This window comes from Opisthocomus hoazin, chromosome 9, assembly GCF_030867145.1.
Source record: "Opisthocomus hoazin isolate bOpiHoa1 chromosome 9, bOpiHoa1.hap1, whole genome shotgun sequence".
Taxonomy (NCBI): Eukaryota; Metazoa; Chordata; class Aves; order Opisthocomiformes; family Opisthocomidae; genus Opisthocomus; species Opisthocomus hoazin.
In genome coordinates, this window is record NC_134422.1 from 31,775,030 (window position 1) to 31,798,558 (window position 23,529).

General features: G+C 40.5%; 2 protein-coding genes across 6 annotated transcripts; one reads left to right on the forward strand and one right to left on the reverse strand.

Annotated features, from left to right (window-relative positions):
• Window positions 1-819: 819 nt before the first annotated feature.
• NIF3L1 (NGG1 interacting factor 3 like 1) lies at window positions 820-16,595 on the reverse strand. 3 transcript variants are annotated; one of them, XM_075430238.1, is made up of 8 exons: window positions 16,453-16,595; window positions 15,828-16,271; window positions 14,935-15,100; window positions 14,380-14,506; window positions 13,859-13,997; window positions 12,431-12,514; window positions 7,707-7,830; window positions 820-4,023 (listed from the first exon to the last, which is right to left on the reverse strand). In XM_075430238.1, exons 2-7 carry the CDS (start codon window positions 16,261-16,263, stop codon window positions 7,715-7,717), a joined length of 1,068 nt encoding a protein of 355 aa, XP_075286353.1. In that variant the 5' UTR covers window positions 16,264-16,271; window positions 16,453-16,595; the 3' UTR covers window positions 820-4,023; window positions 7,707-7,714. The 3 variants fall into 3 exon arrangements, with proteins under 3 accessions (XP_075286353.1, XP_075286354.1, XP_075286352.1); XM_075430239.1 differs by lacking the exon at window positions 7,707-7,830; XM_075430237.1 differs by lacking the exons at window positions 820-4,023; window positions 7,707-7,830 and adding an exon at window positions 10,352-11,472.
• Window positions 16,507-22,778, forward strand: PPIL3 (peptidylprolyl isomerase like 3). 3 transcript variants are annotated; one of them, XM_075430240.1, is made up of 7 exons: window positions 16,507-16,702; window positions 17,425-17,472; window positions 18,615-18,689; window positions 19,501-19,594; window positions 20,255-20,322; window positions 20,777-20,895; window positions 22,556-22,778. In XM_075430240.1, the coding sequence occupies exons 2-7, from the start codon at window positions 17,470-17,472 to the stop codon at window positions 22,680-22,682; spliced, it is 486 nt and encodes a 161-aa protein (XP_075286355.1). In that variant the 5' UTR covers window positions 16,507-16,702; window positions 17,425-17,469; the 3' UTR covers window positions 22,683-22,778. The 3 variants fall into 3 exon arrangements, with proteins under 3 accessions (XP_075286355.1, XP_075286356.1, XP_075286357.1); XM_075430241.1 differs by having other exon boundaries at window positions 16,507-16,655; XM_075430242.1 differs by lacking the exon at window positions 16,507-16,702 and adding an exon at window positions 17,066-17,089.
• Window positions 22,779-23,529: the final 751 nt, after the last annotated feature.

Genomic DNA, 23,529 nt, shown 5'->3' on the forward strand with positions numbered 1-23,529 from the left:
GGAGTTTTCCTTTTGGGTTTTTCTTTGTTTTTTCTTTTTTCAATACCGCGTTAAACTTTTCATCTCCTATACTTTTTAATTGTCCACAAAACCGCATCAATTCTAACAACATATCATAATTCAATTAATTGTTTCCTTGTGAGGGGATCACCTCCCTCTGAAGCTCATGTTACAATAAAATAACTTCTCAACTTCTCCGCCAATCGGTTAACACAACACACACACACACACAACCTAGAAGCGATCTTTTAAAATCCTTCTGTTTACAAACTGTATCACCTAAGTACAACAATATATACAGGCAAACCACTTCAGTTAACATGTTTATATACATAGAGCTCTTTCAAAACAATATATACAGTATATTCAATACATACCCCAAAACCAGAGTCCCTAAATGATCGATCAATGCCAAATAACTAGAGAACTTGTAACCCCACAATATATACCAACTTGTATTTTAAAACCAGTCCCCAAATTCCCAACTCAATTCCTAAATCATGCCGATTTTCTTTAGGCAAACCAAACCCCATACATTATTAAGACATTGTTGAGTGAGGGGTCTCCCCCTACTTTTCCCAATGTTGCCGTCTAGATCCTGGGAGAGACTCTCAAAATCCCCCCCACGGGAAGACCCTGCACTGATACTTAAGAAATCATAAACCACGGCCCCGAAGACTCAGAGTTCAAATACAACAGTCCCAAGTCAAAAACCGGAAATCAGCAGAACATACCAAACGTACATGGTGTGGTTTTTTTTTTTTTTTTCACCATTTTTTTTCTCTCTTTTTTTTTCTTTTTTCTTTTTTTTTTTTTTTTCTTTTTGACTTATTTGTCTTTCACACAGAGGCTTCATACAGTCACACAAGCTTTCCAATGTGCTAGAATACATCCTAAGGGGCTTTTCTTTAAAATACCACTGCTTTGCTGTGCCCCATTTTACTTTGTTGATTCTGTACCTCTGTTAGTCTTTATCTTAACAATTTTAATCTGTCGTCCCCTTCTGTCCCGCTCTGACCACGTTCCAAAAATGTGACAATTAATATTCTGGTCACAAGAAAAGAGGTTCACCGTGCAAGGTGGTTTTTTTTGGTTTTTTTTTTTGTTTGTTTTATGATGCCTGATGGGTATGTTAACAAGCCAGTATCCGAGATATCCGATATCCGAGTTCAATACCAACAAATCCGTATTGCCAGAAGTACAACTTAAGCGGGTTTCCTAAGCGTACTGTCACCGAAAATCCGGGAATAAAACCTCATAACACCAATGTAGTGTTAAAAGGCAGGCATTCTTTATTGCAGCGCTGGATGCACGGGGGATAATTCCACCAAGCGTGCATACCCCATACCTTTTCTGTATAGTTTATATAGATCAAAATATACATATTTATTAGGTTACATAACTTATCCCTTTCATAGTAAAATTAGTTCATTTTCATACACTCCTCCCACCCGCGCTTGCGCAGTGCCTCCTAGTGGTGGTCGTCGGGGGTCTCAGGATGAAGGCTCACCCTCTTCATCACAGTGTCTGCTGGTTGACCCCAGCTTCTGCACATGCGCAATCCTCTTCTGGCTCTTGTCCCATAGCTAGGTCGCTGTAACTATGTCGCTGTAGCTAGGTCGCCTTGACTGACTCTAGGTGACTGCTAACATTTCAGGTGGGAAACTTTTGTTTCAGTTAATTTAGACAATAGATAAAAACCACAAACACACCTGCAACCATAGTAATGCTATTCCTATTAAAAATCCCCTTTACCGTTATTGTTTAACATTGATAATTACCTGGCAACCAAACTCTCTGTTGCTGGACCTAACGTCCAGATGGGCAGGGGCTATACAAGGGACATAACTAGCAACATGGTTTATGTTTATGGTTAACAGATTTCATCTCCCTGGTTACATTTCCCCCCTTTGGAAGTTTTGAAATAATTATCTTTTCAATACTTCCATTTTATTCTATATCAAACTTCATTTCAATTGCAATGGTTAGATAGTTATTGATTGTTATATTCGTTTTATAATTCATTTATTTCGCTACAGGGTGGTGGAGGTGTAGCAGCCGATTCACCAGGGTTTTGTCTTCTAGCAACAGCTTGAATAATTTTCCGATTAAAAGCAGTTCTGTTGGTGAGTTCTTTTTTTTAGGCAATAATATATGAGCATTACTACTACAACTACTACCAATAAAAGCAGTCCGGTACTGATTAAAGATTTGACCCAAGAACTAATGTTCCACCCTAATCTATTAAAAATTTTGTCAAGCCAATTTTCCTGCATGTCGTGTTGAATCTCTTGAGTGTCTTTTTCTATTTGTACTAGTAAGTCTAGGTCATGTTCAACATCTTGAGTGACGTTGGGGATGCGTATACAACAATGATCTATTTTATCTTTCAGATATCCACATACTCCATGTTCTTTTAACAGGAGCATGTCTAAGGCCATTCTATTTTGCAGAGTCATTTTTGAGGTTGCTTGCAACTGTAGGTTTAACTGTCTGAATTCCTTTCTTGTTACATTTGTTAATTTTTCTACTTGACCAGTTAGTTTATATAACCAGGCCTTATTCCTATAAGTCAATAAGGGAGTCAATAAAGATTCTAAGGCCCATTTAATTTTTACTCCTGTTGAAGGCTCATTCCAGTTTTCGTCGTCTTCAACTTCTGATCTCTTTATTCGTAATAATTGCAAATTTTTTAGAGTTCTCCTTAAAGGGAGTCTTTTTCCAAACTGGACATAATGTTGGCATTCTTAAAGTAATTTGTTTTACCTTACCATCAACCGGTAGGTGAGTGGACCAGGTTCCATCACTCATTGCCCAAACTAAGTGTCCTGGACTTTGAATTGTAGATTTTCTACAACTAAAGAATGTTCCTCTTTTGGGCTTATAGGTATCAGTCAACTGTAAATCATTTCTAAGTCCCCTACACTGGCATCCATATTTCAAGGCAGCTGCTAGAGGGGGAACATTTTGGATCGCTTTACTAACTGTGCTGCAATTATATATTTTTGTACAATTCTACCAGGGTACTACAATTTCCTTTTCCCGGGAAGTACTTCCTTTGTCATCGACCGATGGGAAAGCTGCAAAAATCATCCCATCCCAGGTGAAACACCAGGGGGCACTGGCCATATACTGGAACTGAGATGTGATGGCGATTGACCATACTGAATCCTACAAAGTTATTTCTTGTTTAGTTTGGTTGGACTTTTTACATTCCCATTTCATGATTGTTCGACTAACGTTTTTCTTCACCGGTTCATCATAAGCACACCAACCTATATTGGGAAGAACTATTTGGACAAAAACATAATTTAGTAATTTCTTACAATTTGCTTTACTCCCAGGGGTTTTCCATTGCCTTTTAATATAACTTATTTGTTTCTGCCACTCAACAACAGGAACTTGTTCACAATGAGTACCGTTATTGTTGGGTTCTTTGTTACTCAGATTTGTGGTCAAAATTCCTTACGCGACTGATTCTCCTACCGCCCTTGGGATTGGAAGACATGCAGTTATTTGGGTCACATTTTGTAAATTTGCAAATTCTTTTATGAGCTCAATCATCAAATTTTTTTCCGGAGTCCTCCTTGGGATGTATATTAATTGTTCAGCTTTTATTGGTAGTGGATCAACACTCTTTGTCTTTTTTACTAACACACTAAACAGAGCTCCCATCACCATTAATTGCCAGATACAATTTTCCGGCATTTTGCAGTAATAATTTTTCTTTTTACATGTACTTTAAAGTCAGTTTTGCAGTTTCTGGGTCTCTATTGATGACCTTCCACGAAGGGGCCTTTTTTACTCGAGTGTAGTGTATCCATGGTTCCACTCCCTCTACTTTGATAGCAGTGTAAGTTGTTAACAGTACCTGGAAAGTTCCTTTCCACTTCTCTTGCAGTGGTTCAGAGTTCCAAGTCTTTATGTACACAAAATCACCTGGTTGATACTGATGCACAGGCGTATCCAAGGCAAGCGATCTGGTCAGCACAACGTATTTTTAGAGTGCCTCGAGGGTTTTTCCTAAAGAAATCAAATACATTTTTAAATCTGTTTCCCCTGCTATTTTCATATTCCCTGGGATTAAAGGAGTCTGATAAGGTTTGCCATACAGAATTTCGTATGGACTTACACCATCTTTAGATCTAGGTTGAACTTTGATTCTCAGAAGTGCTAATGGTAAAGCTTGGGGCCATTTTAAAGACACGTCTTGACAAATTTTACTTATTTGTCGCTTTAGTGTTTGATTCATTCTTTCAATTTTCCCACTTGATTGTGGCCTCCAGGGGGTATGTAAATCTCAATTTATCCTTAAAATTTTATTTACTTGCTGAACTATTTCTGCTACAAAATGTGGTCCCCTATCGGAAGACATGCCAATTGGTACCCCAAACCTTGCTATTATTTTTTTCAACAATATTTTAACTACTTCTCTCGCTTTGTTGGTGCGACAAGGAAAGGCTTCCGGCCATCCAGAAAAAGTATCAATTAATACTAATAGATACCTGAATCCATTTTGTCTAGGCAGTTCAGAAAAATTAATTTGCCAATAATCTCCTGGGGTGTTACCCTGTTTTGTTACTCCTAAGGGTGCCTTTTTCTGGTTTAAAGGATTATTTTTGAGACAAATTGGACACTTAGCTATTATAGATTTAATTACCCCTGTCATTCCTACACACACTACAGATGATTTTAGGCTCGAGATCATGGCATTTACACCCCAATGTGTCTGTGCATGCTTTTCTTTCACAAGTTTTAACATGACTTGCGGGGTTACTATTACCTGTTGTTCTGGTGTTACCCACCACCCTTTTGTATTTTGTGATGTCTTTAATTGTTCTACCAATTGCTCATCCAATTTACTATATTTTGGTTTCAGATTCGGGATTTTTATTTGTTTTACTGGTACTAGTGCAAGGATACCTTGTTCCGCAGCCTGCTTTGCCGTCTTGTTGGCCAATTGATTGCCTATGTTTACAATTGTCTGACCAAATTGATGAGCCTTACAATGCATTACCGTCACCTCCTTTGGCTTTTGCACCTCTTCGAGGAACTGAAGGATTTCTTCTTTATGTTTTATCGATGATCCTTGGGCTGAGAGCAGTTCTCTTTCTTTCCAGATGGCTTCATGAGTATGAATTACACCAAATGCATATTTGGAATTAGTCCATATATTTACCCTCTTTCCTTCTGCCATTCGCAAGGCTTGCTTCAATGCCACCAGTTCTGCTTTCTGTGCCAAGGTATTTGCAGGCAGCGTTCCTGACTCCAGTACCTCGGTGGTGGTGACAACAGTGTATCCGGCCGTTTGTCTTGCTTCTTTCACAAAATTGCTTCCATCCGTGAACAACTCCACATCAGGATTTTCCAGAGGCTCATCCCTCAGGTCCGGTCTGCTGGAATAGACTTGTTCAACAGTTAGCAGGCAGTCATGTTCTGGATTTTCTGTCGGATTTTCCGTTGACAGAAACATTGCTGGATTTACAGTGGTTGTGGTTTTCAATTCCACATCGTCCTGCTCCAGCAAGACAACTTGATATTTCAGCATTCTGCTGGGGGATAGTCAATGACCCCCCTTTTGTTCTAGAACAGTTACCACCATGTGTGGTACATACACCACCATCTTTTGGCCTATAGTCAATTTTTGAGCTTCCTGAATCAGCAATACCGTCGCTGCCACAGCGCGCAAACATCCCGGCCATCCTTTACTCACGTGGTCAAGTTGTTTAGAGAAGTATCCTACTGGTCGCTTCCAGGATCCCAGACATTGTGCCAGCACTCCAAGGGCCAGATGCTGCCTCTCATGGACAAACAGTTCGAAAGGTTTGGTTAAATCGGGTAAACCTAAAGCAGGGGCCATCATCAATGCCTTTTTAAGTTCCTTAAATGATTTTTGGCATTCAGGTGTCCATGTCAGATACAAATCTTTCGTCCTGTTGCAGGGCTCTTCTATTCAAAAGCAAATATGCTTTGATTTTGTATGTTTAGAGCTATGCAAAAGAAGGCATCCTTTAAATCTAGTACAGTAAACCATTTATGTTTCTCTTTCAGAGATGTCAATTAAGTATAGGGATTGGTTACTTCTGGGTGTATATTTTGAACTATCTGAGTTATAGCTCTTAAATCCTGGACTAGCCGATATTTTTTTTCCTCCAGATTTCCTTACTGGTAATATGGGAGTGTTATATTTTGACTCGCATTCTACCAAAAGTCCATGTTCCAAAAATTTCGTGATTAACCCCTTCAATCCTTTTCGAGCCTCCCACTTAATAGGATATTGTTTTTGTCTTACCGGTTTGGATCCAGGTTTTAAGGTCACTTTTACCGGTTCTGCCAGTTTAGATCGTCCTGGAACCTCACTTGCCCAAACCAAGGGGGTTACAGCATTTTCCACCTCTTCTGGAATTCGTTCTTCTTTAAAAGAATTCTGTAACATAAATACTTTCGCCTCTATGGGTTTTGATTCAGGTATCAATAATTCAATTTCCCCATTTTTAAAAGTTATTTGTGCCTCCAATTTACTTAACAAGTCTTGCCCTAACAAAGGCAAAGGGCATTCAGGCATATATAAAAACTGGTGTGTTACCCACTGTTTTCCCAATTTAAATTTCAACAGCTCTAAAAAAGGTTAATTTTCTTTTTACCCTGTCGTACCAACAACATTTACAGATTTATGACTACGTTTCCCTTTACATGTGTTTAATACCAAATAAGTAGTCCTTGTATTTATTAAAAATTTTACTTCCTCATTCCCTAGCTTCTCAGAGAGGGGCTTGGAGGGGAGAAGCCAATTCTGTTATTTACCCCACCCCCACCCCCCCCCGCCCCGGTCCTTCCCCGTGTCCTTCCCGAAACCGGGCTAAATCCTCCTGCCCCCCCCCCCCCCCCCCCCCCCATCGGAGAAACAGAAGGACTATCAGTCTCAGATTTTCGGTCTTCCTGATCACCTCCCCATCTCCGGCGAGGTGCAACCATTAATTCAACATCATCCTCCTCAGGCTCATATTTCAAACACTCTTTGCTGACACTACAAGCGGCGCAGCATTTCTTTGAACCCTTTTCGCAGTTTCCTTTCTTTAAAGCCATTACCATAGAACCACGCGGATGTATCCCACACTGCCTTTGCCATTTCGAATGATTTCTCAACGAGAAAAACAAATCTACATATGTAATTTCTTTCTATTTACCTTCCCTTTTACAAAACAACATTAATTGTAAAATGGTGTTATAACGCAGAGTCCTGTTCTCGGGCCACTTCTCTCCATCATCCAGAGTATATAACGGCCACCGATGATTACAATACTCAATTAACTGTTTCCGAATTAAAGGGTCCCCCCCCAGCTCTTTCCAGTGTTTCAAAATACATCCCAAAGGTGTACCCCGTGGGATGGGCTTCTTACTCGGAAAAGAGCCCATCCTTCAAACGACCAGTGGTAGTGATTGTGCACTATATCACAGACACTAGCCAGAGGGATCCCACCCTCTGTGAGATTTCCCTCTCAGATCCTAGCCCCCTGCTGAGATCCTGGAGACTTCAACCCCCTGTTGAAGACCTCCCCCTTGGGCCCCGCTCCACCGGCTTTCACCGAGCAGAGACTTTTCACAACGTACCTTTTTAGCCCAACTCTACAAGGCTTTCACCGTGATTTATGAGCAGGCATTTATTATACCTAAAGAATGCCTTAATTAAATTCCAGGGGACTTACTTGGAATCCTAAGGTCCGGGGATCAGAGGTTCTCCTCGAGAATCCCTCGATGCCGGCTGGAGGTCCCATGATCCCGCAGATCCGTCGGTATTCACAAGCAGGGTCCCATCTGGGTCGCCAGAAACTGTCACCGAAAATCCGGGAATAAAACCTCATAACACCAATGTAGTGTTAAAAGGCAGGCATTCTTTATTGCAGCGCTGGATGCACGGGGGATAATTCCACCAAGCGTGCATACCCCATACCTTTTCTGTATAGTTTATATAGATCAAAATATACATATTTATTAGGTTACATAACTTATCCCTTTCATAGTAAAATTAGTTCATTTTCATACACTCCTCCCACCCGCGCTTGCGCAGTGCCTCCTAGTGGTGGTCGTCGGGGGTCTCAGGATGAAGGCTCATCCTCTTCATCACAGTGTCCGCTGGTTGACCCCAGCTTCTGCACATGCGCAATCCTCTTCTGGCTCTTGTCCCATAGCTAGGTCGCTGTAACTATGTCGCTGTAGCTAGGTCGCCTTGACTGACTCTAGGTGACCGCTAACATTTCAGGTGGGAAACTTTTGTTTCAGTTAATTTAGACAATAGATAAAAACCACAAACACACCTGCAACCATAGTAATGCTATTCCTATTAAAAATCCCCTTTACCGTTATTGTTTAACATTGATAATTACCTGGCAACCAAACTCTCTGTTGCTGGACCTAACGTCCAGATGGGCAGGGGCTATACAAGGGACATAACTAGCAACATGGTTTATGTTTATGGTTAACAGATTTCATCTCCCTGGTTACAGTACCATACCGAATGTACGTTATTACAGAAGTACAAAGCTTAACCCATGCTTGTACCAACGCACAACTACCAAAAGCACGTTATTACAGAAGTGCAGAGCACAACCCGTGCCTGCACCAACGCACCAATACCCAAAAGTACGTTATTACAGAAGTACAAAGCTTAACCCATGCTTGTACCAACGCACAATTACCAAAAGCACGTTATTACAGAAGTGCAAACCTTAACCCGTGCCTGCACCAACGTACCAAGACGTACACCCTCAGGCACTAGTAGCCTGGTGTACAGCGCTCAGCGTAGGACGTCTCCTACGACTTATGAGAACTCTCCAAATGACCATTCTCAAATACCAAAACAGAGAAAGAAAGGAAAAAAAAGAATACCTTTACTTGTTTAGATGGTCCTTGTCTGCTCCCGCAGTGATCCGAGTGAGGCGAGGAGTCCCTCCGGGAAATCCCGGGGGTACCCTAGGGAGTCCTGTTCTCAGCGGGTCCTGCAGCCGAGCAGAGCGGGTCCCATCTGGGGTGCCAGAAATGATGCCGTGAAAAGCCAGAATTGAAGACTCAATAGTCGGCAGACTATTAAGCAGGTATTCTTTATTGCGGCGCCGGGCACACGGGGGATCTCTCCTCCAAACGTGTGCACCGAAGAGACACAGTTACTAGGTATTTATGCTATGTTAACATACATATTCATTACATTTCCAAGAAATGTTTATCATAGTAATGGCTTTTCCAAGAATTCATTAATATATGGTAATGTCCGTCGCACATGTTTGTTTGGCGTCTCTCGGCAGGGATCTTCAGATTATCCTGCAGCCTCCTTATCTCTGTAGTTTGCATACCTGTTCTCCCAAGGCCCAGGCGCCTAAAGGGATTATTCAGGAGTCCCTTGTCTTGCAACCGTCCTAATATTCACAAAGAACCAAGACTTGTTTCTGACCACCTGAAGTGATAACATCCCCTACATGTTACATTTGTTACATTTACAGTTATCACTGGGATCAAGGCATTGTGTCTTACCTGAGTTCTGTAAGGTAGGTGTAGAGTTCAAGTACAAGAACTCTGCCACTTAAGAGATGTGTTCTTGGAAAGACTTAAAAAGTACTGAAGACAAGCAGCAACCACATCCTATTTTGCAGTCCTTTGACTCTCTCCACAGTTCCTATGAAACTCAAGATTTAATTTATATTCTGAGTATGTATGGAAGACACCACCTAATGTGTTCACAGACAGTGATACTATGGTGCATTTTCAGTGCAATTATATCTGGTTTTCTAGATGTGAAATTTACTTTAATGAAGTGCTACAATCATCCTGAGTTCAGAGTTACCTGTTAAGAGTTTTGGTAGAGTAGCAGATGCCCATACAGGCCAAGAGGGCTGCAGGAGATACCACACATCTCCTAAGTTTGAATCAGTTTTTGGCTGCTGCTGATTCTGTGATACAAGCATGCAAGCTAAAGAAAATTACTGTAAATTAATTCCTGTGGGTTTTGTGTTAAAAATATTTTATCCTGATTTCATGCTGTTTCTGGACTATTACCCCACCTATGCATTAATTTTCTGTCTCTTTAATTCTGTATATGTACTAAGACAGTATTTTCATGTCTTCTGTAGCAATACAGAACCGTTGGATTTAGAGGGATCATTTCTACACTCTTTTCCTTTACTTGGGAAAGGAGAAATTTCTTCCCGCTTCCTGTTACTCAGCTTACTGAGAGGTCTTCATGGTATTGATAAGAGTGATCACCTTTATACAGCTTCAGTAGCTTCAGATAATACTGGAGTCATCGCCTTCCACTTACATTTAAGTGGAACAAGACATATGCAATTACGCAGTAAAGAAATTGCTTGATGAGCCAGTTTTATTAACTTAAAAGGATGGTGCCAAGATCTTTACAAATTTGCAATGGAAATATTTTCATTTTAAATATTATTCCGGTGTGCACATGATCCAGAGAGGGCAAGGTATGCAACTTGGGAGATTTTTTTCTTTTAAAAAACATAACAACAACAACAAAAAACCCTAAAAAAACAAAACGCAAGCATAATCAGTGGTGAAAATGCCATTTGTTCAGTTTTAGTAATCCTGTAATTAAGAGCCATAGCTACAGAAACTGTTTTTAAAAGAAGGTAACAAAGGCCCATTAAATTAATTTACAGCTTTGTTAAGGAATTGAGTTGTAACATTCCAAAGCTTTTTAAATTGAGAGTCCCTCTATTAAAAAGCGTTAAAGCTGCATTAATGGTAGACTGTGCAATTGAATACTACTACCAAATACCTGAATTGTGTTCTATATTTGCATATGAGTGGTGCTTAATAAAACTGTTAATACAAGTGGGTGATCCATACCCTTTCATTAACTATTATCAGGAGATTTATTAGCTAAAATACCAGTGACTTGTACTGATGTGATTAGACATAACTGCAGTAGGCCAGAACTGTTGTGTAAGCTTAAAACTGGAGGTAAGTCAGGTTTTTGTATTTTACCCAAACCAATGCTTGAGTATCACGGTTATCAAATGTATCTAATAAGACTATGCAGTAACAGTAAATTTATTCAAGGGCAGCCCAGTAATTGAGAAAATCAGCCTTCAGTAGCCCAAAACAAGCATGCATTTATCTGACAGATGACAAAATATACCCCAGCTTTTGAAGGAACACACAATACAATCATTCTGTACCGAACCAATTCAGAGCATCTTCATAAAGCCTGCAGTTGAATAGGTCTGTGCAAGATACCAGGAAACTCTTGACTGAATTCTCTCCTGTTTTCTTTTTTCTAAGCCACCTGGAGGGGATCTCTGTCTTCCTCAGACACAATTATGTTGACTTTGTTCTGTAGGTGGAGAGCTAGCATGTCACGCAACTCAGACAGGAAGCCTCGCTCAGTGTTACTATGCTCACACAGAATAACGCTTATCCCATTGGCAACTGCATCCAGAACGTCATGGTGGGACATCTCTCCTGCCATTTTCAGAAAGAAATGCCATGTAGATCACTAACAGTACAGTTTAGGTAACCAGTTCCTTGCAATGTATGCAGAATCTTAGGTAGAAGCTGGGAAGACGTAATGGGATATAGCCCATAAGAGGGAATGCAACACCACCTGCTCTAAGAATATGGAACACTCCTAGCATCCCTTGAAGGACTTTCAGCTGATATCCCCCGTATACAACTGAGACAAAACCACAGAAATTCCTTGCCCTCTTTGAATAGTGGTAGATTCTGCACACTTTGGGCAGTGTGCAGAGTGGTTTGGAAATGGACTGTCTGCATGTCATGTGGATTGCTGTGATGGAGAATAGCAACTGGGAAGCCTTGCGAAGAAGCTGTCTGAGGGTCAGCTCTGCAGGGCTGTACGTAAGGGGGAGAGGGGATATGCCTTACCAAAGAACCTGCTCGAATTAAGTACTACAGAATGCAAGGCACCCTTCACGTTGTTGAGCAAGCTGTAGGGAGTAGCTGCCCCACTGTCGGAAAACAGGGTAATGGACTAAGTGTCCATTTGGTCAGATACACTATGGGGTTCCTTTGGAAGATTCTGTAAACTATTATTATATTCCATTTACCATTAGGGAATTCTGCAGGGAACTGAGCAAGTACCTTCTATCTTGCCAAAGGAGAAACACACTGAAGGTTGCAATAGACTGCCCTTAACACTGATTTTGTGTTGAAATAATGCACGTATAGCAATGTTTTAATTCAAATAACCTTCACCATGCCACACAGCCATCTGATCCACAATACGTCTAATGTTACTCTTCTATCATTCCAATAACTAACTGACTGTTTCTCAGTTATAGCATGTAATTCTTTCTGGCCAAATCTTTCAACAGCCAGTCAACTCTTTTTTTTCCTTTTTTTTTTTTTCCCCTAGTGACTATTTCTATAAACATAATGAAACAGCAACATAATCTTTTACCTGTGAGATAGAGGTCAGCTTCCATTCCCTTCAGGATGCTGCTCCCAGAACCAGCACACAGAGCAGCTTTTTTCACTGGCGATTCTGCAGGATACAAGATGCCACAGTTAAACTCCCTTCCCTCTGTTCAGCCCATATGTCAGTATTGCTATTAATTGTTTCACAATAACTACTACCTTGATTTTAGGGTTAATGTAAATTTGTTGGAGGAAGGGACACATCTGTCAGTTTCAAACAGCCATGGGCCTATAACATCTCTGATAATACAGCAAAATCTTCTGTGTAGCAAATAGATGCATAGATTTTTTTATTCAAGGGGTAGGAAAGTTTGCAGAAAACTACAGCATGGAGGCTGGCTGCTGGCTAGTTCTCTCCTGGTGAGGTGTTTAGTTAGGTTTCTGAACCCTTTAGTAGGTTGTTACTCTTTCCAGAACTCTCATGTTTCACCATCATTAGTTTTCCAACTAATGATGCTACTAAGGCAGCATTTTGCCTCTGAGATATACTGGCTCCTAACTTTTAGCTCTCAGAAGGCCAGTCTCAGTGCAAGCCGAGAGCTGCTCCATGCCATTAAAAATTTGCGTGTTTGCTATGATTGCTGACTCCAAGCTATTATATACATAACAGAGACAGGAATTTAATTCTTCATATGTATTACATTCACTATGGAGAGGGAACACACGACACAGAGTTTTCAAATTCTGTTAAGGTTTTACAGTATGTTGCCATGTAACTACTGTTGATTTGAGTCACATCACTACAATCCCACATCATAATGAGGGGCTTCAAAATAGTTTGCGGTATTTTAAGTGCAATGACTAGTATAAGAGACTTCTAATATGACTGCTGTCTCGTAAGTTCTCAAGAAATTTGCTCTCACAAGTTCTAGTAGCTGTTCTCCTTGAAGATTAGGATAGGTAACCGAGATAAGAGGACATCTGCTCTACATTTTACTAGTGACCCACTGTTCAAGCTAGGCTAGTTCACCTTCTTTGCCACTATTTCTCTAATGGTTACATGTTCATAAGCATACCATAAAGGGTCTTACTATTTTAAGGTGCTTTGAAATTTAACATTCAGTCACAAAAGGGAGTGTACAATGAAATGTACATTTACGTCTGATATCCTAGGGGGGGGAAAAAAAAAGTCCTTACACAAATTACAAAAAAGGATGCCTCATATTCAGCTGTCCCTTCTTCACAGTGACAAACCAGCATAATAACGTCCAATTAAAAATACATGAGAGTCTTTTTGCATGATTGTATCACGTAAATTCTAAAATACTGTTTCTTGTCTTTAACAGTGCTTCACACTACTTGGAAGTAAACCTATCCAAGGCAGCAGTATTTCACATGCTCATGCACACATGCTCCTAGTCTTCCTGGAGTACTCGTTCTAATGGATAGCTTTACTTGCAGGCCTGTTTACCTAGTGTCTTGCCCACTCCCACGGCTAAGCGGATGTAGGGTAATTTTAGGTGGCTTTTGATACGGTCAATTATGTCTGACAAGGAGGCTGGCTTGCTCAGTGTGCACAGACGTCCCATTCCAGTATGGGGAAGAAGAGGCTGAAAAGAAATTAAAATTACTGTGAGAAAGCTGACTCCAGAAGTTCGCACTGCTTTCCATGCTGTACAAAAATGAGTATATTGGGTATTCAGACAGAATGCCTCTGAACTTTACAAAAAAACATGTACGTGATGTTTTTGAATGTAACATACTAACTACACTAGCTATTGGAACTGATTTAAGAATTAGTACAGGCCACACAGCTATTTTGATTGTTTTGGAAAATGTTTATAGCTTCAAATCCCCACAGGCCAGCATTTCAGAGCACTGACAGGGTAGCACAGGAAACTTGTGATGCTACTGACTACTGGATTTCAGTGTTTAGGGCACTCAGCTCACACAAGCAATACATTCACTGGAAGTAATATATGATTTTATTACCTTCTGTAGTAAAAGAATCTCAGTCTTTTCATAAAGAAGGCTGTTCTGGGACAGTAATGCCACCACCTCCAACAGTGCTTTCTGAGAGCAGTTCAAACTGACTCGTGTTTGCTTCTCACCTTCAACCCTACGAAAAGATATGTTCAGTGCTAAGAAAGTAGATAAAATTTCAGCATTGTGTTAAATAAAATAAAGCTAGTCTATCCCAGTGGATATTCTACCACAGAGAAAGAAAAAAACAGCCTAGTCTAGTCTAGTCCACTCTCTTGGAAGAAACAGATACGGGATTTTAACTCAATTGTCCTTATCAAATTTCCTATTAATACTATTTTTTACCACCTCTAATCTATGTGATGCTACACTGAGTTGCTGTTACCATTTAGTATAACACAGATTGATCAGAAAACGATGATTATTGCTTAAGTTTCTAGTTGCTGAAAAAAAATAGCAGCAATGCACAGGGGAACAAAGTGATTACAACAGTAAAATACAATTCCAGCAACTTACTGTTTCAAACAACAGAAAGAATACAACATTAGAGAGCGCAGGAGATACCTGGCAGAGAGAGTAGTGAGACAGGAGATCTCCTGCATGTCTTTGATTTTGGACAGCACCGTGTCCAGATGCTCAGTGTTGTCTGCGCAGAATTCTACCCGGTGAGTGCCCTCAGCTGGATAGCTTGGCGCAGTTGATGGGTGCAGTGGGATGGATGTACAGGCACCTGAGAAAACAGTACAAGATTTCTGTTTCATAAAGCTGGATAAGTATCCTAATACTCATTTAGCACATATCCTAAAGAGATGCAACAAAAAGATACACCTGAATCCACTGATTGCACTTGAATCCATTTTCCCTGACCAGCACCGAGGTCTTCTTGCCCTATTGTCTCCATTAGGCACAGTCTATTTTAAGTGCAAAGAAGGTGATGGATATATATTATTTGTCATTCTTAATGCCATCCATTTTATCCTAAGAATTGTATAAAAGCAGAACAGCTTCCGGTTTGTAAACTGGGCTGGAAAAGACATAGCTGTTTTCATTTATGAGCCACACTACAGGAAAAAAAATCTAAATGAATTCCAGATACTTTAAGTCCTTTGCAGACAATGAGATCTTGCACTTTAGAAATTATAAGTGGTGATTTAAAGTCAGTGGTCTAAGCTTTGCAACCAGGACGGACAATAAATATGCTGCACCAGTTCCGACTACATCCAATACTACAGTCATGAATCTGAAAATGTCCTCCAGTATTTTTATCTGGTACACCAAGATAAATTCCCTAAGATATGTTTAGGATACTTAGAAGTACTAGAAGAATATTGGGGAAAAAATAAGTATTCAAATCACACCTGTAAAAGCTGGAAGGTAGGAAAATGAGGTAAGGTCCCCACATAAAATAACTGATGAATAATTTTAACCATTTTTGTTTGTTTTTAACAGAATCTTACCAAGTCCCTTTGTCAGCCAGTTATTGACTCCAAGAGGTATGGCATCGTATGCTGTATGCGGGGAGTAAATCCCGATTCTGTGCTCCAGGGCTCGGACCACCAGCCGTTCCTTCCAGGTCTTCCACGTTACCCGCTTGAGTGGTGTGAATATAGGAGGGTGGTAAGAAAGAATAAGGTCTGCCTTCTTCTGCACTGCCTCTTCCATCACCTCTTCAGTGAGATCGTTAGTGAGGAAAAGGGTGTTCACAGTATGGGGAGGACTTGGTTCCACCAGCAACCCCACATTGTCCCAGCTTTCAGCCAGAGAGAGGGATGCAAAGTCGTTCAGGGCAGAAACGAGCTCCCGGAGGTTCATGGGGTAGCGCGAGGGCGGGCGGCCCAAAGCACGGATGCAGTGGAGAGACCGGCGAACCAGCGGTGTGCCAGACAGCAGCATGCGGCTATCTGCAGAGGGGGCAAAAAAAGGCAGGAATAAGCCTAAGTAATTCACTGGCTGAGAAGAGCAGAGTTGAGAGCGTTCAGGCTGCGAACACCACCCCACGATGGGGAGGGGCGAAATGGGACCGGGACAGGCGGCCTCCGGGCACCGACAGCGGCAGCCGCCACCGCGGGCCCCCTTACTCACCTCACGGCGCGATAGGGCCAGGGATGCGGGGCGGGGCCTGCGCCCGCTTCCGCCGCGCTAGCGGGGCTGGGGATGGCCCTTCCGCAGCGCCCTGCTGCGGGCGAGCTGCGGCGAGGGCCGGGGAGCCGCTTACCGGCGGCGGCGGGGCGGGGCTAGCGGAGCCCGCGCGTTCTGCGCGTGGGTTTCCGGTGGAAGTACCTCAGGTAGGCAGAGAAGGAGCTGTCGTTGGTCAGACAAGAGGCGAGGGCAGGTGGGTTGCAGCGAGCGTGGCTGGCCCTTGGGGTGCTTCACCCGGCCGTGCTCGGTGCCGGTTGCTCGTCCCGGGGCCCCACCGCCCGAAGCAGGCCGCGGCGAGGCGGGGCCGGCCCGAGCTCCTTACTGGCGGGTTCCCCGGCTTCGATGAGAGGCCTTGCCCCGCGCGCGGGGCTGGCAAGGGAGGGCTGGGTATAGAGAAGAAATTAGCGTGTAAAGGCGTTGATTTCTATGCAATTGTGGTTTTATTATCATCGTTCTAAATGCTTTATTTGAAAATATTGCTGAGATAGAAAAAGTTTGATCCTGTGCTTGGATGCAGGTACCAGTCTGTTGCAGGCGCTGCAGCTGTTGGAAGGTGGCTCCAAATCACACTTCTGTTTAGGTACTGGCATGTGGATTTCTCCTGCCAGTTTCTGTCATTTATAAAGCTGTAATCTGTGGAAAAACTGTGATTGCTTAGCATAAACTTTCACCTTAGGAAAGGATGTTTTTTGCCCCCACCTCCTTTCTCTAAGATATTTTGTTCTACTGTTTTCTAGTTCTTTATATGATGCGTAGTTGCATAATGGAAGTCAAAGGTTTATCTACAGTGTCACTTGAATGACACTGTAAAACTGTGTGGTGTAAAAGCATATAACCACACAGATATTTTAGAATCAAAAAGAACTTGGGATTGGTGGAAAAAAACCCAACAAATTTCACTTGTTTTCTTTGCAGGAAATTGCTATATACAAATCTACCTCGGCTTTTTGACAAGCAGACATGGTAAGAACAAGAGCACTTTTTATGTATTTTTGTTCTTTCTGAAATGGAAGTCTCTTGCAAAGTGAATCTCTGCATCTCAAAGGATTACACATTTTACTCTGGTGCTGTGAAGAGTTTCTAATGAAAAGCTTAGGTTTTCATTTCAGGCTTCTAACAAGATATTGTGAAAAATAAAATAGATCAGTTTACTATTTCAGCAGTCTAAAATAATTAGACTTTCAGTTTTAAGATCCTAAATTTTAATCCTACTGTGGCTAATACTTACTCATCTAGTTTGGTTTCTTTTACCACAGAAGCATTGTTGAAGTTGCAAGCACATAGCCCTGCTTGAGTGTATGTAACCTTTTATATTTGCAGGCTTTTAAAAGTTTCGCAAATCACAAAGTGGTGAGAAGACTGTACATCTTAAACTGTATATGCACCTTTTGTAGCATCTTCACGGACATTGCAGGCAATTATCTTTTCATTACTTGTATGCTTGTGGAGCAGTATGCCACTATGAACATGATGCTGATTTTTATTAGATTTTCTGTACCCTCATCCCCTGTATAGCCCCACAGTAATTATTTTTGCGTAGTTTAGCATTTTCTGTGGGAGCACTGTGATATACTGGGCCTATAGATATATATTTGCTTTGGTGGCTGGGTAACTGCTATTTTAAATTTTATGAAGGTTATGCATAAATTCTTCAGAAAAGTGTGTAATTTTGTAGATTTGCTTGTTTGCGAAGGCAGATTATATATGGTGCCATTCAGAACTAGGCTGCAGGACTTTTGTTCCTCTGGCTGTAAACCAGTGGTGTGTGTGCACCACACTGATCTCCTGAAATCGATATAACTTTGATTCTTCAACTTTGCAATTAAGTGACTGAGTAGGTCCAGTTTGCAAATGAATACTGTATCTCTGGAGTGTAACAGCATGAAACAGAGCTGCTGTGTTACCAAGGCGAACTTGATTTGTCCTGAAACTAAATGAAACCAAGTGCTTTCTGGCGATTTCACTGGAAATATGGATGCCAAATATTTTAACTGTGGTTATATGTAGTGGGAACTTGCTTATGTTCTTGGTGGGATGGGGACATAAAACTGAGCATGTTAGTATTTCATTGCTGATTTAATTATTATTTTCTGCCTCTTGCTCAGGCTGTCACACTGCATACTGATGTAGGAGATATTAAAATTGAACTATTCTGTGAGCGTACACCGAAGACTTGTGAAGTAAGTCATGTAACAGGAGCAGGATTGCCTAGTGTTGAAACAAAGCAGTAGAAATAGCGAAGGCTGTAAGAGGAGGTGAAGTGGCTTTTGCAGTTCATCTTTTCACGTAATGGAATACTAACGTTTTAAGTTGGTACAGTGCCTCTTCCACTCGTGGAACTTCTTGTGTGGTGTACACTTGTGCGTTTCGTCATACTGCGTAGAGCTTTGCTGCCTGTTTCTCACCAGATAAGGTTTAGCTAATGGCTGCTTCTCTCCACATTCCAGCATCTCCAAGTATCCTTTGCCCTTGAGGGGAGATAAGGCACATGGCCTGGGATTGCTGAATTTCCCTGGGTTTGCTCACACTCGCACAGATTTTATTTTAATTTAAAAGAGTGAGAATCACTCTCAGTTTGTCAGAGGCCCCAGGTTTTCCTTTCTGCAGTAAACTTAAGCTTAATTTGAAATAATTTACTTTTAAACTAACAAAGCTGAGGCATGAAGTTATTGATGACAAAATTACATTTACAAAATAAAATTCTTGAATGGAAGTGATACTTCTGAGCATGTCTCAGGCTTCTTGTTTGTTCCGCAAGTCAGACAACCTTGTGCTGTAAGTTTTATTTAAAATCCTTTGTATCTGTGACAGTGTCAAAGGAGCATATTAACTATAATTTGTTCATGACTATTCTGTGGCAATACTCTGTAGAATTCACAAGGTCATAGTGCAGAGCAGAGGCAAAAGGGTTAGTTTTGCCCATGCTGTCATTTTAGTAAGAGGATGCTATTTCTGAATTGCTTGTTAATATGGTTTGTTTCATTTCCTTAGAATTTCTTGGCTCTCTGTGCGAGTAACTACTACAATGGCTGCGTATTTCACCGGAATATAAAGGGCTTCATGGTTCAGACAGGAGATCCATTAGGTAAATTCTTCTGTCAGGGTCTCTACAGAAAAATGTACATGAAAATAAAATACAAATAAAATACCAATAAATACAAAGAAATTTTAAGCATGAGTATTAAAACCAAAGTGTAAATAAAGTAAAAATAAAATATAAGAATTATTGTATTGTTGGTAGAGGTTTTTATGATGATATTACTTTTCTGTGGTGAGCTTACAGAAGAGCAGCTGTTACCCTAGTTCTAAATAATCATGCAGTAGTAAAGCATTCTACAAACCAGTTTTTCCAGCTGTTTTCACTAAATATGGTGGTTCTGTTTACTTACCAGCTGTTGAACAAGTAGTAGTTGCTACTGCATTTTCTCTGGTTTCTGCCTCTAAAGCATTTGGGGAAAATGCTTTAGAAAAAACAGTGTCAGCTGTTTGGGAGAAAATCCGATTCAACTATGTGTCTGTTTGTACTCCCTGAATTTAATTTGAGGACATGTCAATGTTTTGTTTTGCTACTTAGCAGATATTCCTATTACAGTGTTATGTCTCTGTTCAATATCAAGACACAAGAACCCAATCTGTGCCTCAAATGAATTACAGGCTTTCTAGGGTCTTTGTTGTAAAATGGAACATAATTTCTGAATTTTTCAGTCTGAAAATACAGTAATCTACTATAGTGCTTCTTTGTCAGGCACTGGGAAAGGAGGTAACAGCATCTGGGGCAAGAAGTTTGAAGATGAATTCAGTGAATACCTAAAGGTATTTCTGTGTTCTCAAGGTGCAGTTATGTTTTCCTATGAATTTTCTTACCAGGTTAGAGAACGATCAGCATTGTTTTCTACTGTATTAAATACTTTTGTAATTATGAAGCAAAGTATAATCCAGCAATAAAGGGATAGAAAGCTTATTACTGAAATTGAACAGGCGTTTCTACATTTGGCAAGTTAGGTTTGAGGGTTTTCATCACTGAGAACAGAAGTTGAAAGAATTTGTAATGAAGTATTTTTCATACACTGAAGGCAAACAAGTAACTGCACTATATGAGCAGTTTTGAGGAGCTAATTATGGACGGTGATGGAATACATTAGCAACCAAGTTTTCGTCTTTATAATGGTGTTGAGGCAGAGTACTAAAAGTCACAGAGCCCTTTGTACAGGTTAAAGTCCTGCTTTCACAGATGCATATTCATGTTGAGGTTTTTCCTCTCTTTCAGCACAGTGTCCGTGGGGTAGTTTCAATGGCAAACAATGGTCCGAATACTAATGGGTCACAGTTCTTCATCACTTACGGCAAGCAACCGCACCTAGACATGAAGTACACTGTGTTTGGAAAGTAAGTGATCCAACTGCCTGCCTTCTTATCATAGTGTGTGAAGGATCTGAGTATTTCGGGGCACATGCAGTGCAAGTTTAGAAGCCTCTGGTTCTAAAACTCTTTAAAATATTGGATGTGTGTATGTAAATGTATGCTCTTGCACTGTCACCAGAATTAGTTGCTCCAAAATGCTGCTCCCTTTTTCTTAGTAGGGAATTCAGTGGAAATAGGCATTAAAAATTACCTCAAGAGTGGAGCATCCTCACCCCACTTCTTCCCCCTATTGCCTTTTCATCCGTGCCTGACTGGATGTAGCCTGATTTTAAGCAAACTCCAGAACAACTGGATACACAGTTGTAGGGTTTACTGAGAAGCAAGGATCTGATTTGGGACTGGATTTTGGGATGGGTGTGGTATTGACATGGTCATGCTTTTGTTTAGCTGGAACTTCCTGTTGGTCAAATAAAACTCATGGAACTGACAGATTGTAAAATCAGATGAGGTTGTGTTTAAGATGCATCATTATTTTAAAACATTCTTATGTTAATAGACGCTACTGATAATATATCATCCTTAAAGCAAATTTTAATTTTTGAGTCTTTCAGATACTGCTTTTTTATCTCAGAATCATGGTGATGCCTTTTCTTTCGCTTGTTGTTAAAAAGTCTCTAGTGTAGAAGTGAATTTGTTGAGAAAAAGTTACCTTTACTAAATGGAGTTAAATATTCAAAGGAAACTATCAAAATGTGAAAATACTATTTTCTACCATTTGTATTGTTTATAGGCATCTAAGTGTAGGCAATGCTCTCCTTTCTGAGTTTGTTTAGAAGTGTGATTGAAAGTAGTTTTTTTAGACACGTTTGTTAGAAAAGAGTAGAGGCTCTGACAGATGAACTTTGCCAGATTTTCTGTGGGAGTTTAAGATACTTCTGCCCCAACTGCAGAATCAGCAGAACAGCGTACGTAGTCCCTACTGGCCCACAATCGAGCATCCTAGATTCAAAAGAATTGATGAGTGTGACTGAATTGAACTGTGAACAGCACAACATGTTTTCCGCTGAGTCCATTACTGAGGAATAAACTGTCAAGATTTACCAGAGCTAGTTATTTAAACAAAAAAGTAAGAGGTTTATTAGAACAATCTATCTTGCCACTTCTTCAGCCTGAACAGGAAATCTGAAAGCCTAAACATATTTGTGCCATTACATTTACACAGGTATTAATGATTCTGTCCAATCTTGTCTTTGAGTCAGAAGGGTAGAAATTATAATCTCACACTGGAAATTGATTTTCCAGCCATAGGATTTCAGTAATTCGCATTGAAGTTTGGTACGGCCGGTATCTTGCTGCTACATAAACTTATACTATGATTGGTGAGTCCTGCCTGCCACGAAGTGCAGCCAGGGTCTCTATACAGCTAAGGTTGGTATAAAATATGATACTGTCAGGTCAGTGGGAATGATTTGTACTTCTTATCTGAATCTGTCATGGATGCTTAATATTTCCTTTCAAAATATGTTATATGTCATATATAATGCTCTGGCTCTCTTATTTGTATCATTTGCTTGCAAAGTCCTTGCTCTATGATACTTAAATGTAAAGTGCTTTGCGATATCTCAGTTGTGAAATTTAAATCGTTATTAGAAGGAGACTCCTACCACTTCTGCTTTTCTTCCAGAGTTATTGATGGCTTGGAGACCCTGGATGAGCTGGAGAAGCTGCCTGTGAATGAGAAAACTTACCGACCTCTTAATGATGTTCGCATTAAAGATATTACAATTCATGCCAACCCTTTTGCTCTGTAGCCACAGAGTGCCTCAACACATTCGTTAGAGACTGGTCAGATTGACTGCTGGATTATGGGGTTTAATGTGTCATTAAAAAGGGTTACTTCAGTTGGATCATAGCTTTGCTCATTGAATGCAGGATTTTCAGGAGTTGTGACATTGTTTGGGAGTTGTCACAAAGGAGTCTTGTGCTGTAGAAGTCAGTTTTTCCAGAGTATCTTCCAGGATTTTGATTTTAAACATTGGTTTTCATACTTGTAAAATAAGAAAATACTTTTTAAAAAATATTTTTTTTTTGCAAATCTTTGTTTTCTGCATTACCTTTTTTAGTGATACTATGTTGAAAGTGTCGTCTGCTATGATTTCTTACTACCGGTTTTCTGAAACTTTCTTATGTAAATTCTAATCTTCCTTACTTTACTGGTTTTTAGAAAACTGAGTAAGATAATGCTTTTTTTTTCTCCTAGGTGAGAGCAGTGTCATAGATAGATGAAACCTTTCTCTCTTAGAGGATTAAAGACCCTATTTAGATGAGTGCTTGTGCTTGTATGGCTGTGTTGGAATGGTAACCTCTTCAGCCTCCCCAAAAGGTAGATCGGAAACAATCGCCTCTGCCTCTGGCACAACGCTTTCGGTATGAAAGAGTTAAGTGTTTGTGTCTTTACATAGCTGTTCATCAAAACTAGGTAACCATGGATTTACTGTAACTTGTTTTTCATCACTATATTGCAGAAACAATAGGGGGTAAAGGCAACAAAGAACAGTGACAAAAAGACTCTGGTCAGACTTCTAATCAAGAATATCCTCATACACCCAAAATAATAAAAGATACTGTGGCCAAGATGGTGTTGAACAAATAAGAGAA

Excerpts from the sequence above, each read along its gene's own strand:
- PPIL3 (XM_075430240.1), top strand. Across the intron at positions 19,595-20,254 it reads TCAGACAGGAGATCCATTAG|GCACTGGGAAAGGAGGTAAC; the intron begins GTAAATTCTTCT and ends CTTCTTTGTCAG. Across the intron at positions 20,896-22,555 it reads AAGTACACTGTGTTTGGAAA|AGTTATTGATGGCTTGGAGA; the intron begins GTAAGTGATCCA and ends CTTTTCTTCCAG.
- NIF3L1 (XM_075430237.1), bottom strand. The coding sequence starts at position 16,263 with ATGCTGCTGTCTGGCACACCGCTGGTTCGCCGGTCTCTCCACTGCATC. Across the intron at positions 14,507-14,934 it reads CTCACTACTCTCTCTGCCAG|GGTTGAAGGTGAGAAGCAAA; the intron begins GTATCTCCTGCG and ends ATCTTTTCGTAG. Across the intron at positions 13,998-14,379 it reads AGATTCTTTTACTACAGAAG|CCTCTTCTTCCCCATACTGG; the intron begins GTAATAAAATCA and ends ATTTCTTTTCAG.